Source organism: Ictidomys tridecemlineatus, unplaced genomic scaffold (genome assembly GCF_052094955.1).
Source record: "Ictidomys tridecemlineatus isolate mIctTri1 unplaced genomic scaffold, mIctTri1.hap1 Scaffold_75, whole genome shotgun sequence".
Taxonomy (NCBI): Eukaryota; Metazoa; Chordata; class Mammalia; order Rodentia; family Sciuridae; genus Ictidomys; species Ictidomys tridecemlineatus.
The window spans coordinates 487,396-503,602 of record NW_027525461.1 but is presented as its reverse complement, the minus strand read 5'-3'; the positions used below and the strand labels follow the sequence as shown (position 1 = coordinate 503,602).

Here is a 16,207-nt window from a genome sequence, read left to right as displayed (position 1 = left end):
ATTTTGCCCATAACAACCCCAAGATTCATAATTTTTATTTAATATGTTTTCCGTCTCTAAAGTCATATATATATAGTTTTAAAAAATAATCTTAAGTATGCAAAAATCAAATGTGGTTGGATTAATTGTATTTAATATGTTTACATCATCACAGAGATAAAGGCTATGTTTAAAAAAGAAGTAGACTTCTTTTCAAGTAATACTGATCTTGACTTTTTCTATAAAAAACTTACCTGGTATCCTTAGGAAAACATCTTACTTTTACCTAGAACTTCTGTGTCAACTAGTAAGTTGCATTTTACAAAGAAACAAACCATGTCAAATATAATTCTTTTCCCAGTTGCCATGTTTGGTGGCTTTATATCCCTTGCTCCTTCGTACTCAAGAATATTTATCAAATCACGTTTACTGCTTAAGAAAGTATCTTAAACAAGGAATGTTTTATTTTAATACAACTTGGGTGGGTATGGTTTTCATTACACTTTGGTGGGGGCAGAGTACCAGGGATTGAACCCAGGGGCACTCAATCCCTGAACCACATCCCCAGCTCTATTTTGTATCTTATGTAGAGGCAGGGTTGCATTGAGTTTCTAAGCACCTAGCTAAATTGCTGAGGCTGGCTGGGAACACAAGATCCTCCTGTCTCTGCCTCTTGAGCCCCTTGGATTATAGACTTGGAATTACCAGGCCAGGACTCCATTACATTTTAATAACTTGATTGAAGTATAATTTACATTCCATGAAATCCAGTCATTTGAATGATCAATTCAGGTTTTTCAAAATGTGTTTTTAAGGTTTCATTAAGATTAAAGAGTTATTAGCTGAGTCTTATATAAATTTTATTTTTAAGTTACTATTACTATCATATTTCTAGAGAAGTAATTCTGCTTAAAATGAAATTGGTTTTAACACATTTCACTTGCTCCTCTTTTATATTATTTTTCTTTTTGTCATAGAATCGTTTTCTGTGGTAAATTGTTAACATTCCTTTCTCTTTCATTTTCAGAGAAGGATTGCTTCCCTTCTGGAACACCTGAGGTAATTTGATGATGTATTTCTTATAGTTCTTGCTTTAATTAAGGTTACCAAAAGAAACCTGTTTTTAATTTTTTTTAAATTTCTAAAATAAGAGGTTGGACTGGGGTTGTGGCTTAGTCGTAGTGTGATTGCCTGGCATGCATGAGGCACTGGGTTCGATTCTCAGCACCACATACAAATAAATAAAATAAAGGTTCATCAACAACTTTAAAAAAATATTTAAGGAAATAAAATGAAGTAAAGAAATATTTAATGTTTCTAAATAGCACTCAAGAATATTTATCATAAATGCTTTATTTACTTTTCCATATTTCAGAAAACCATCTTTATTTTTTAATTGAATATATTGTAACCAGTGAGGTTTAGTCATTTAAAAATTAGCTATGGAAAAATAACTTCTTAAAGTTTGTTTAATAAAAGGAGACCTGGTCACATGTCAATCTTTGTCTTTTCCTGGCTTGTCTTCCTTTGCTCCTGAACACAGCTGAACACCAAGGTGCCAGATACATTAGCAATAATAATGGAGGAAAATGATGGTGATGGAGAGGTGCAGCCTTTCACTGTCCCATGACATGGCCATACAAGACAAGTGAGTGACTAATGACCCTGGTGTGCACATCTGTGCATGTGTGTTGAAAAAACTTCTGTTTGCATTTGACTTTCAGAGATAATTTCAAAAAGCTTCAAGTTTGAAATATTTTACTCTGAGAAGATTAATTTAAGATTAAATTAAAGTTTTCACCTAAAGAGTACTTATCAAAGACCAATTTTTTGAAAAATAAAAATCAATGGCTTCTTTAAAAGTTAGAATACTTAACTCACTGCTTTTTTCTTTCCATGTTTTGTCCTCTTTTCCAGAGAGGTCATCTATTGCTCTGTTTTTTCTCTGTTTCATAATGTGGGTAACTCTTCTACCTAAAACGTAGATCTTTCCTCTTCCCCAGATTATGTACTCTATTTCTCATTTTGACATTTCTCTCAAAGCCTTGATGGCATTTGAAAGACAGTTGAGAGTGAAATTCCTCCCCAGCTGAGGAGAATTTCAACAGTAATGAGCTCAGGTGGAGCCAGGGAGAGAAGTAGTAAGGGGGCTGGACTGTGATGTGGTGGCTCTGAGGACTGCCATTGGATTCCCATCTCATGACAGAAGGCTGTGTTTTCTATATTCCTTACAACTGGCTTTTTGAAGTGAAAGGGAGGGGTAGGCATTATATTTGTTAAAATATTTTGAGACTTGATTAATGATAGATTATTTTAGTGGAAACTACCACAGTGAAACATAAAGATAGAAATGAAAACTTTTAAATGCAATAGCATCAGTAAGCTGTGAGACAGTTTCAAGGGTTTTCATCATGTGTATTGAATTTCTGATAGAAAAAACTAACCCAGAAATGTATGTCCCAAAAGCTAAATAATAGCTTCCTCAAATAAAGTAAAGTAAAAAGTACTTCTACCTACCTGAACAAATAAATGTCTGTCTGTTATAAAAGTATCTTCAAAAGATAAAACCATTTAAATAAAAATAGTAACAGTGGAGGCAGGAGGTATGCATAAGTAAAATGACAATAAGAGCATCCGGGCCAAGAACAACCACCCTAAGATTCTTGTTCTGTGTGACATGGTGTGTCATGTGATAGTCGAGTGTGATCATTGAAAGATGCAAACATTCAATAATAAGATGGAGTCTTAGCTAATCACTAAGGAAAGAAAGAATAAAAAAGTGAAAAATGAGAGATGGAGCAACAGGAATGCTCCTGCATTGCTAATGGGAGGCTCCACTCCAGAAGAGGGTTTTTTCAGTTTCCCACAAAATGAAACATGACCTTACCACATAACCCAGCAATGTGTTTCTAGGTATTTACCCCCATGCATTGAGATGTGTCCACACATAAACCTGTGCAAAATTTTTATAGCATCTTTATTCATATTTGCTAAATCTGGAACAAGATGTGTTTCAAAAAGTGAATGTGAGGACTGTGTGCAGTTCAGTGGTAGAGCACATGGCTAGCCTGCTGAGGCCCTGGATTCCATCCCCAGCACCACAATATAAACAAAAGAAATCCAATGTATGTGCTACATCCATACAGTAGAATAGTATTCATGGATTAAAACTGAGATATCATAACACCAAAAGGCATGAAAGAATTTTATCTCTTTATTTATAACAGGGAAATAACTTGGATAATTGACTACATGCCTATGGTGTGGGCATATTATTCTCTGAAAGATCTTTAAGAGCATAGTGCTTAGTGTTGCCCTTCCATCTAAAGGGGCTAGATGCTCTCCAATTCCAAGTGTAGCGTGTGGGCTAGAAGTGTTCAATCCATGGTAGGGTACTTGCCTAGCATGTAATTTAGGACATCTCAAGTATGAGGAGTTTTAAAAAATCATTGATTGCAGGGATTCATGGGTGTGAAGAGGATGAGTAGTAGGTTTTTAGGGCAGTGAATTTATTTAGTATGATGTTATAATGGTAGATACACAGGACGATATTCATTTTTCAAATCCCATAGAATTATATAACCCAATAGAAAGAGTGAACTCTAATGTCAAGTGTTAGCTTTGGATTAATAGACGTAAGTTCGTATTTGTTCATTTGTGGTAGAGTGCTTGCCCGACATATACGAGTTCCCATGGTTCAAGCCCCAGCACCTCCAAAAATCAACAAAAGTGTATTAATATATAGATATGTATCCACAATAGGTATCATTGTAGTAAGTATACTGCACTGTAATGCAAGATATCAATAAGAAAATGAGGGGCCAACATGGGAAAATTTCAGGATCCACATTTTAAGACCCAGTATGCATTTGGAAAAAGCATTTGCAAGGCTATCTAGTTGTCTTTTCAGTTTTGGAGAAGGTCAGCGGGATCCCTTAAGTGTCCTTCCTGTGTCAGAGGCAACTTAGCGAGGGTCCCTATTGTCTGCTCACTTTTAAACCTAAAATTTATACTAAAAAATCCATTAATTAGAAATAATTTCACTTCTAGAAACTTAAAGGTAATAATCAAAAATTAAAGAATACAAAGATTTTATAAAGGGGATTGGTTAAATTATGAAAACACCCATATTAAGGCACTATTCAATTTAGCCATTAGAATCATTTTATGGTCAGTTTTTAGGAATGATGTAACTGGCATATAGCTTTTGAAGGAAGAGAGTGTCAGTATATCCAAATCATTTTGAAATGTGACTTTTAAAAAGCTTGTGAAGTTTTAACAGGATAGTCCATATTGATAGAAGGATTGTCATCATTTTTCTTAATACTTTTATGCATCCCAGGTTGATTTTGTTTTCTTTAAGCAAATGTATTGTATTTATACTTAACCCAGAAAAGATGAAGCTGCCAGGCCTTGGGGGCACACACCTGTAATCTCATCTTCTGGAGAGGCTCAGGCAGGAGGATCTCAAATTGGAGCCTGCCTGGGCCACTTAGAGATACCCTGTCTCCAAATAAAGTGAAAAGAGGGCTGGTGTATAGCTCAGTGGGAGAGCACTTATTTGCCTAGCATATTCCTGGGTTCAGTTTTTGCACCACCTCCTACAAAGAAAGGGCAGTGGTGGGGGGAGTTGGTGAAGAAAGAATTGAAGGAGGAAAGGAGGGAAGTTGAAGAAGGAGGAGGAGGAGGAGGAAGAAGAGGAGGAGGAGGAGAAGGAAGAGGAGGAGGAGGAGGAGAAACAATAAAGGAAGGGGAAGGCGGGAGGATACAAAATTCAAGCAGGAAGAGAGAATGATAACCTCATTTTACTCACTGTAGTATTTATAGTGATTTTCTTTGTAGAATGCAGAGGGGCTAGAGATGTTGTTCAGTGGTAGAGTGCTTTGCCAGCATGCACAAGGCCCTGAGTTTGGTTCTAACACCACACACACACACACACACACATACACACACACACACACACACACACACACACACACTCAAAATAGTTCCAGTAACTTGATAAATTATATTATAACTTGTTGAGCTACCTTATAAATGTCATAAATGCTATACTCAATGGTTGTACACCTGTGATCCCAGTGACTGGGGAGCCTAAAGAGGGAGGATCACAAGTTTAAGTCCAGCCTTAAGAAGTGAGGTAGACCCTATCTGAAAAATTTAAAAGAAGGTTTAGGGATGTAGTTCACTGGTAAAGCCACCATGGGTTCAATCAAATATCGTGTCCTTTTGATACTGACATGAGTGTATTAATGGTCTGTTTAACTGTTGACTTTCAGAATTTAGAACAATTAAAAACAACTGTTTTCCAAACAGCTTATAAAAGTTATGGTTGTGACTAAGAAAGGTTTGGGGCAGGTATTAAAATATGGGTTGTTTAAGTCAACTGTATTCATAAGTAGTCTTCAGGCCTTAGTTGAAAGTACATAAAATGTTTTGCTTCTAAATTATGCACTTTTTATTTTCTCTTTGCAGTACCCACTCCTGAACATGGTGAAATGGCTCACAAGTTAATGCCTCACATCTTGGGAGCCAGGGAGGTTCTCAAGAAAAAAAACTATGAATGGCATCCTACTCTTTTAATTTTCTGGAAAGGAAAATGTTAAAAATTTTAATAATTAAAGGGTTCATTGTTTTAAAGGACTGGTACCATTAAATTTGCCATTTTAGCCCTATTAAGTGGACAACTCAGAGGCATTAATTACACTCACAATATTGTACAACCTTCTGTTTCCAGCACACTTTTGTCCCTCCAAACAGAAGCTCTACCACCATGTAAGTAAGAACTCCCATTCCTCCTCCTCCACCCCTGGCTGCCACCATTCTTTTTTCTTTTCTTTTATTTGTTCTAATTAGTTATACATGGCAGTAGAAGGCACTTTCACACATCATACACAAATGGAGTATAGTTTCTCATGTTTCTGGTTGTACGTGATGTAGAATCACATCAGTCATGTGGTCACACATGCACCTAGGGCAATAATGTCTACTCTTCTTCCCACCCCATACCTGGCTCCCCTCCTTTCCCTCCCCTCTGCCTAATCCAAAGTAACTTCATTCTTCCATAGCCACGCTCCTTATTGTGAATTAGTGTCAAATATCAGAGAAAACATTTAAACTGTGGTTTTTGGAATTGGCCTATTTTGCTTACTATGATATTCTTAACTTCCACTCATTTACTGGCAGATGCCATCACTTTGTTCTTCTTTAAAACTGAGTAATATTCCATTGTGCATATTGACCACATTTTCTTTATCTGTTCCTGTGTTGAAGGACACTCAGGTTGGTTCCATAGTAAAACTCTTGTGAGTTGAGCTACTTTATAGCATTGATGTGGCTGCATCACTGTAGTATGCTGATTTTAAGTCTATTGGAAATAGACTGAGAAGTGGGATAACTGGGTCAATTGGTGGTTTCATTCCAAGTTTTCTGAGGAATCTCCATACTGCTTTCCATGATGATTACATCAATTTGCAGTTCTACCAGCAATCTATGAGTGGGTCTTTTCCCCTACATCCTCACCAACATTTATTTTTGCTTGTCTTCTTGATAATTGCCATTCTGACTGAAGTGAAATGAAATCTGAGAGTAGTTTTGATTTGTATTTCTTGAATTGCTAGAGATGTTGAAATTTTTTTCACATATTTGTTGATGAACATACATCTTCTGAGAATTGTCTGCTCAGTTCCTTAGACCATTTATTGATTGGGTTATTTGGTTCGGGGATGTTAAGATTTTTGAAATCTTTATATATCCTGGAAGTTAGTGCTCTATCTGATATGTGTGTAGTAAAGATGTTCTGCTACTCTGTGGGCTCTCTCTTCACATTGTTGATCATTCCCTTTGCTGAGAAGAAGCTTCTGAGTTTGAATCCATCCCATTCATTGGTAAGGAATATCATTTTATGGCCCAGAATATGATCTGTTTCAATTAATTTATGAAGTGCCCTTAAAGGGAACGAGAGTTCTATAGTTGTTGGGTGTTGTATTATATAACATCAGTTAGGCTGAGGTAGTTGATACTGTTCCTCCATCCTTCTATTTACCCATTTAATGTATTTACTGAGAGGCACGTATCAAAATCTCCCGCAATGGTTGGTAACTGTTTCTCCCTTTCATTCTGTTGATTTTTGTTTTATATATTTTGAAGCTCTGTTACTTAGTGCAAGAGCATTAATTATTGTCATATCTTTCTTCAGGATTTCTATTTATGCTAATACTTTTGCAGTTTATTTTATCTTATATTAATACAGCAGTTCCAACTTTCGTTCTTTATTTTTGCATTATTATTTTCCTGACTTTTTAACTTTCAATCTATCTGTATCTTTAGATTTTAAGCACATCTCTTGTAACCATGATTAAGTCTTGATTTTTTAACCCATTCTGATAATCTCTGCCTTTTAACTAGGTGTTTAATTCATTCTGTCCAATGTACTACTGATATATTTGGACTTAGGCCTCATATTTTGCTCTTTGGTTCCTGTTTGTACCATCTGACCTCTGCTCTTCTGTTCTTACTTTTCTGCAGTCTTAAATTTTAACCATCAACTTAGAATTAATGTCTTTATTTAAAATGTAAAAACCTTCTAAGTCCATACACTATTACTTTATATTATTTTTTTGGTACCAGGGGCGTACCTAGGGGCACTTAATCACTGAGCCACATCTCCAGCCCCCTTTTTTTAAATTTTTAGAGATTGGGTCTCAGTACAGTTTTTATGGCCTTGCTAAGTTGCTGAAGCTAGCTTTGATACTCCTGCCTCAGCCTGAGTCACTGGGATTGCAGACATGTGCCACCACACTCGCCCAGTCCATACTAATTTTAACCTCCTATTATATGCCACAGTTCTGAGAAAAATTCCAGTTCCATACCTGATAAATCCCACCATACAATGCTGTCATTTTTCTTTAAACTGTAGGATATTTTTTAAATGAATTAAGAGAAAATGTGATAGTTTGAAACTATGCTCCTGCATAATTTACATAGTTACCATTTCTGGCACTTATATCTTTCTGAGGATCTGATCATCTACTGGTACCACTTTACTTTCATCCAGAGACCTTCATTTAGTGTTTCTTGGAGTACAGGTCTGCTGGTGATGGGTTCTGCCAGCTTTTCTTTATCAGAATTGTCTCCATTTTCTCTTAATACTTTATATATTGATTTCAATATACAAAGTGTATACATATATAAAGTATATACATATATACACACATTATGTGTATTCATGTTTATGAAGTTATTTGGTTTTTTTGGCTTGATATAGAATTCTAGTTTGACAATTTTTGCTTTCAGCTCTTGTTTAAAAAATTAAACTATTCTTAGAATAGTTTTTTATTTAAAGAAAAATTGCATGGATATAAAGACATAGTTCTCCTATGCTCTACACCCAGCTGTCCTTATTATTATACCTTTTGTTAATATGGCACACTTATTAGAATTGATGAACCAGTATATTCTGGAGAGATGATGGAGAAATAGTACACCACTGAGGTCATTTAGTTTTTCAAATTTTTCATAGAATTCACCAGCAAAGCCAAAGAAACCTGATGTTTTCTCTTTTAGAAGGTTGTGGGCTTTTTATTTATTTTCCTTAATAGAAACAGACCTATTCAGATTGTCTATTTCTCCCTGTGTGAGTGTGAGTAGTTTAGTTTGTCAAGGAACCCATCTATTTTAGCTGAGATATCAAATTTGTGGACATAAAGTGGTTTGTAGTAACTTTCTATAGTTTTTAATTTTATTGATTTTTCTTTTTGCTTGCTTTAGGCTTAAATTGCTCTTTTGGCTTTGGCTTTTAAAAGCTAGATTACTGAGTTTAGCCCACTCTTCTTCTCTCATCTGTGTCTTCAGTGCTATAAATTCCACTAAGTGCACTAAATGCTTACAGAGTTCATTGGATAAATTGTTAATTTTGATAAATTGTAATTTCTTTTGTTGAATTCAAAATATTTAAAAATTTCCCTTGGGACTATTTTTACTCATTTGTTATTTACAAATGTATTATTGAATTCCCAAATATTTGTGGATTTTTCAGTTCTTTTTCTATTGGTGATTTTCAGCTTAATTTCGTTGTGGTATAAGAATATATTTGATTTTCAATCTCTTCAATTTATTGATGACTATTTTATGATACAGGACACAGTGTGCCTTTCTGAATTTTATGTAAACTTGAAAAGAATGTGTACTCTATTCTTTTGGGGGAGAGTATTTCAGAATTCCAATAAGATCAGGTTGATTGACAGTGCCATTCTGGTCAACTATATCCTTATTGATTTTCTGCCTGCTTCATCTATCAAGCCCTGACAGAAGTTTTTGGAAGTTTCCAACTATATAGTAGTAAATTTTGTCAATTTCTCCTTTAGTTATATCAGTTTTGGTGTCACATATTTAGATTTCTGTTGCTAAATTCTTACATATTTAGAATTGCTATGTCTTCTTGGAGTTTGTCCCTCTTTATTGCTGATAATTTTCCATATTCTGAAATGTACTTTATGTAAAATCAATATAGCTATTGCATATGCCCACTGATTAGTTGGTATAGTGCATCTCTGTCCATAATTTGGCTCTAATTGTAACTGGGTCTTCCTAATCAAAGTGGCTTTTTTTTACAGACAATATATGGTAGAGTCTTGTTTCTTATTCCGTTTGACACTTTGTTCTTTTAATTGGCATATTTAGAGTAGTCACAATTTAGAGTGATTATTGGTAGAGTTGGAGTAGTATTTATTGTATTTATAACTTCTTTCTCTATATTGCCTTTGTTCTTTACGCATTTTCCCATTTCTCTGGTTATATGAGCATTTTATATGATTTCATTTATTCCCTCTCTTAGAATATCAACTATCCTCCTTTATCAGATGTTTAGTAGTTGCCCCAGAGTTTGCAATGTACATCATAAGAATATAAGAACATCCTCAAATAATACTCCACCCTTTCACGTGTAGGGCAGGTACTCTATGATATTGCTCTCATTAATTTCACTTTTTCCTATGCTATAATCACCCAATATATGGTTACTGTTACCGCTCTAAACACATGGTTATCTTTTATATCAGGAATAAGACAAAGAAAGATGGCATTTCACATTTATTTCTTCGCCAGTGCTCTCATTTTCTTTATGTAGATCCAGGTTACATCATTTTTCTTCTCCTTGAAGAACTTGTTTGAACGTTGGCTCAGAGCAGGTTGCTGGTGATAAATACCCTTTGTTTTTGTTTATGTGAGAAACTCTATTTCTGCTTCACTTTTGAAGAATAATTTCACTGTTTTAGTCAGCTTTTACATCACTGTGACCAAAATACCCAACAAGAAACAATTTAGAGGAGGAAAAATTTATTTTAGCTCACATTTATAGAGGTTCAGTCCATGGTCAGCTGATTCCATAGTGCTGGGCTCAAGCTGAGTCAGAACATGAGGGCAGAAGGTGGCAGAAGAAACAGCTCAGAACATGACACCAGGAAAGAGAGAGAGAGAGAAAAAGAGAGAAGAGAGAGAGAGAAGCACTTCAGTTCACCAGGAACAAAAATACAAGCCCCAAGGCATGCCCCTAGTTGACCCATCTCTCTACAGATATCACTGGGTTAATTCATATCAGTGGATTCATTTACCTGAGTAGGCTACAACTCTCACAATCCAACTTTCCACATGGAGGCCTCTGGGTCCTGAGTCCTCACCCACTCCCTCATGATGTTTTCACCTTCATAAATAATATATATTATTTAACCCTGGCCTGCCTGTCTATTCTACATTCAGAGAAACCTGTTTCCTGAGGGTATGGGGAGGCTCTGAGGGGCTGGGACAGAGCCCTCCTGGAAGGGGAGATCCTAGCTCTCTGGAGACCCAAGCTCAGGAACCAACACTGTCTGGCTCTTTGACCTTGGGCAAGACACTTAACATTTCTCTCATCCTTAAAATATGGCGACAGTAATAATCACAGTGACTGACATGGCTGGCTTCCTGGCAAGGGCTGGAGATGAGAGGAGAGAAAACCAATCATCCAGGATAATACCAAATGTACCTCAAACACAGAAATAAAACTTATTATTAGTTTTAATTGTGTGTATTCTTTAGGAGTGTGTGTGTGTGTGTGTGTGTGTGTGTGTGAGAGAGAGAGAGAGAGAGAGAGAGAGAGAGAGAGAGAGAGAGAGAGAGAGAGAGAGTGTGTTAAGAGTCATTATGTGTAGTACTGGAGATCAAATCCAACCCAGGGTCTTTTGCATGGTAGGCATGCACTGTACCACTGAGCTACAGCAGTCCCAGCTCTTTTTTATTTTCAGACATGGTCTCACTAAATTGACCAGGCTGGCCTCCAACTTGTGGTCCTCTTTTCTTAGCTTCCCACACAGCCTCCAAAGACTTTACAGGAATTCAGTATCATAATTGGCTTAGGATTTGCTATATGTAAGATCTTGCTATCTGCCAATAGATAATTTTTCTCCTTTTTTTTCCAATCAGATATTTAATTTTTTTCTTGCCTAATTTCTTTGGCTGTAACTTTTAATAAATATAATGTTAGGTTTTTCATAAATGCCCTTCATCATGTTGAAGAAGTTTTCTTTTGTCTTTGTTTTGTGTGTGTATTTGAAGTATGGAAAGGTATTAGATTTTTTCAAATGTTTTTTCTGCATCAAATGATTATGTTGAGTTTTTCCTTCACTATTAATGTATAGTGTACTAGATAATTGGCATTATTCCAAGTTAGTGTTTAATAATAGTGTACTAGATAATTGGCATTATTCCAAGTTAGTGTTTAATAATAATTAAGACCAGGGTCAAGACTTTAAGATACTATATTCAAGAAACTGGGGGGAAAATCACTCCATAAACTCACTACATGGTATGTCATAAGAATGCACCTTATAATATAAAATCTTTCTACACATAGTAGTTAGCTGCAAGAAACCATTCTTAGTTTAGGAAAATAGTGTTCCAAATTTCAGGGTAAACTACTAGCAACCTTCAACTCTTCTGTGTGGCAATATCCGATTTTTGTTTCCAAACTCTTCCACCCTAGCCTAAATTATGGAGTCTGGAGTGCTTTTCTCCAACCGTGTGATTACCAATATTGTCAATTTTTGCAATGATCTGATGAGATGTAGTCTGACGTGTATCTTGCATTCATTTCCTGAGCATGTGCTCAATAAGGTGAGATCCTGCATGATGTTGGGGTCAGTCTTGGTCATCTCCCCAAATAATGCATCAGACTATCACCTATATGACATTTTTTGGGGAGGAGGTTGTGTGCTAGGGGTTTAACCTAGGGATGCTTTACCACTGAGTTTCATCCCCAGGTCTTTTTACTTTTTATTAGAGACAGGGTCTCATTAAGTTGCAGAGGACCTAAGTTACTGAGGTTGGCTTTGAACTTGTGATTCTCCTTTCTCAGCCTCCAGAGTCACTGGATTTATAGGCATGCCCCACCATGGCCAGCTACACTCCAATCTTTTTTGTACCAGGGTATTTTTGGTACAGGAGACTGAACCCAGGGGTGCTTATCACCGAGGTACTTCTAAAGCCCTTTTTATTTTTTATTATGAGAGTTGCTGAGGCTGACATTGATATTTCCATCCTTCTGTCTCAGTCTCTCAGTCACTGGGATTACAGTTTGTGCCAGCATGTCCCAGGTGATAAGATTATGTTTTAAATGCTAAATTTTAAAGCTTTTGATATTTTCATTTTTCATAATTATTATTGTTCTTTAATCATTTTATAGGCCCATCTTTGTCTCTATTAATAGATTTCTACTTTTAAAAGTCTGTTTATCTAATATAAGTATAGCTATTTCTACCCCCTAAATTTCTGTTTGCATGAAATAGCTTCCTTCATCCCTCAATTCACAAGTTTTTACTGCACAGTTAAAAACACATGAACTGTAGCAGCATAACAGTACATTTTGTTTTATTATTCATTCTGCCAGTCTTAATCTTTTAATTGGGTACTTTAATTTACATTCAACTTTTGTATAGTTAAGAACATATTGGTATTAAATCATTAATTTTTTCCTGGTTGCTTTCATTTTATTTCATTTGTTCCTTACTTTCTTATTTATCCTTGATTTGGTGATTTCTGTATGGATAAGGTGATTCTTTTTCTCTTTTGTATATCTGCTGTCCTAGTGAGTTTTGTAGTTTTACATGTTTTAATGACAAAGCCTTCACATCTGGAAATAGGACTCTGATAAGAATTTATTTATTTATTATTATTAGGTATATATGACAGCAGAATGCATTTTGATTCGTTGTACACAATTTTAGCACAACTTTTCATTTATCTTGTTGTACACAATGTAGCATTGTACCATATGTGTAATCATACATGTACCTAGGGTAATGATGTCCATCTCATTTCACTGTCTTTCTTGCTCCCATGTCCCCTCCCCACCACTTCCTCCCTTTTGCCCAAAGTTCTTCCATTTTCCCCATGCCCACCCCCTCTCCCATTATGGATCAGCATTCACTTATCAGAAATAATAGTTGGCCTTTGGTATTTTGGGATTGGCTGACTTCGCTTAGCAAGATATTCTTTAACTCCATCCATTTACCTGCAAATGCCATAATTTTATTCTCTTTTAATGCTGAGTAATCAATATTCCATTGTGTATATATGCCACAGTTTCTTTATCTATTCATCTATTAAAGGGCATCTAGACTGCTTCCACAATTTAGCTATTGTGAGTTGAGCTGCTATAAATAAACATTGATGTGGCTGTGTCAACAAAGTATGCTGATTTTAAGTCCTTTGGGTATAGACCAAGGAGTGGAATAGCTGGGTCAAATGGTGGTTTCATTCCAAGTTTTCAAAGGAATCTCCACATTGTGGTAAGCATTTCTTTTAAGGCTGGTCTGGTGGCAAGTTTTCTCAATTTTTGCTTATCTTGGAAAATATTTATCTTTTAATTCTAAATGTTAGTATGCCTGCCTGCCTGCCTTCTTCCCTTCCTTATGTTTTGACTTTAAATACCTTATCCCAATCTTTCCTTATCTTTACAGTTTCTTCTGAGAAAACAGCTTTTCATTTATATACGTCCTGATGCTTTTCTCTTTCTGCTTTTAAAATTCTCTCCTAGACTTCTAACACTTTGACTATATTATGCCTCAAAGAAGACTTTTATTTTGGAAAATCTGTTTGGGTTTTTTGGACTACATGGGCTTAGATTTTCACATTTTTCTTAAAATTTTGATGATTTCAGTTATTATTATGTTAAGTAGGCTTTCTATAACTATTTCTTCTTCTCTTTGTCTGGAACATAATAATGCAAGTATTTGCTTAGTATTATCCCATAAGTGTCATAGTCTTTCCTTATTCCTTTTTACTTATTTTTTAAACTTGTTCATCTGAGTAAAAAAAGATATTTCAAAAGATATTTGAAGACATTTCAAAGATGTGTCTTGAAGCTGAGAATTTGTTGTTGTTGTTATTCTGCTTGATCTAGTCTATTGTTGAGGCATTTGACTACATTTTTGAATGCAATTTGTTGACTGCTTTAGTTCTAAGATTTCTGTTTGGTTCTGACCTCTGCTGAATTTTCTTACTGAAAGCATGAGCTGATTTTCTAGTTTTTTTAAGATGTCTAGTTTGTGTTGATTCTCATTGAGTTTCCTTTAAGTCACCATTTCAAATTATTTTTCAGGTAATTTATTAATTTCCCTTTCCCTGAGATCTGTCATTAGAATTATTTTATCCTTTAGAAGCATAACATTATGTTGGTTTTTTATATTTTTTGTCACTTTAATTCTAGGTGGGCACAGCAGTTTGGTCTCTATGTAGTGTTTCCAGCTAGAATCAGGCTAGTGATACTTGTGGATGTGTGGGTGGTTTACAGAATTGCTTTGTGATCTGGGATTCAGCTTTCTTATGAAGGGCAGGTTTTCTGGTGGCTCTGGATACAGTATCTGCAGCCGTAGGTGAAAGGTACTTGTAGTTTCTGTAGGTCATGTAGGAATGGGGCAACTCTAGTAGGCCTAGGCATGTGCCATGTGGCTGGTGTGACAACAGAAGCAAGAAATTGTCAATTACTAATAAACCCATGGGTGAGGGGCTGTTCTGGAAGGCCCAGGTGGGTTTGGCACTGTGTGTATAGTAGTAGGGCATGGGGTACCCACTGATGTCTGAGGACTGCATGGAGCCAGATCACTCTCATGGCCCTGGGTAGCATGAAACAGTGCCCCCAACAGTGGGGATGGTGTATTTGTCTTTGTCAGAGGACAGTGTAGGGACCCAACCTCACCAGTGTGCTCAGAAGGAGCCTGTCAGTGTCAGAGGACTGTGTTGATTGCCTTTGTTTTTGCTGATTGCCTTTGGTTATGCCACTCACAGGTCTCTTGGTTATTCCTTCAGTTGTGAGTAGGTAATTCAGGCTGTTTTCTAGTTTTTCAGGGCCTCTGTGGGCTGTGATACTCAAAGAAAGCCCCCTCAGTACATTTTAGGTCTATGTATAGGGGGGCAGGTTGGCCTGCTTCTTGGGACCATGGGTTGGTAGAATTCCAAAATGGTTCATGTAGCAGGAACTTAGTGGGAGAGGATAGGTTGACCCCTTTCTCTTGGGTAATGTAGCAGCTTGAATTCCTTAGAAGCACCCCAACTTGAACGCAGGAGCTGTGAGGACTTTAGGTCTCTCTAGCGGCAAATATGTCAGTTGCTCATTATGTTAGTGAAGGCTGCTGGGGACCTCCTGATTACGGATTCCCGTATTAAATCTCTTGTATTTGGGGGTTTATCTCAACTAGGCAGTTAAGATGGTAGATGTTCTGGGTTTATTCCCTTCTTTACAAGGCTATCCTGGGTCTCTGTTCTCCATAGCATTTCTGTCACATTCCTAGTGTACTCTGGCACTCTCCTTCAAATGCTTCAGTGGAATATGTGTTATTTTTATTTGTGTTTTTTTCTTCTGCTTTGGAGGGAAGTGCACCAGACATCTCTAATCAGCAGTCTTGCTGATGTCACCCCTCCATATGGTTGCTCTTTTTAGTTTTGAGGAAAAGCACACCAAACCAGATTCTAGGGCTACCTTCTTTTTGTACAGTCCACAGGGTTTCCTTCTGGATAATTTGTCCTTACATTCTCAAAGATCTTAGGCTTCCAAAGAACTTGTGCATCTTGAGAATATCTTTAGAGCAGTTTCAACCTTCAGCTTGCAGATAGGAAACACAAAATGGCTATTAATCATTCTCACGGGGAAAACAGCTTATAACTAGAGAATTCCAAGGCCTATTTAGTCTCTATTCAT

At 36.3% G+C, this 16,207-nt stretch overlaps 1 protein-coding gene across 6 annotated transcripts in view; it reads left to right on the top strand.

Annotated features, from left to right (window-relative positions):
• LOC144374571 (uncharacterized) overlaps positions 1-5,619 on the top strand; it is a 59,259-nt gene extending 53,640 nt beyond the window's left edge. For all 6 annotated transcript variants that reach the window (XM_078037328.1, XM_078037327.1, XM_078037331.1 and 3 more), the window contains 3 exons: positions 1,007-1,038; positions 1,523-1,627; positions 5,455-5,619. In XM_078037328.1, coding sequence (XP_077893454.1) covers positions 1,007-1,038; positions 1,523-1,609 — 119 coding nt within the window. In that variant the 3' untranslated portion in view covers positions 1,610-1,627; positions 5,455-5,619. The remainder of the gene's footprint in view (positions 1-1,006; positions 1,039-1,522; positions 1,628-5,454) is intronic.
• Positions 5,620-16,207: the final 10,588 nt, after the last annotated feature.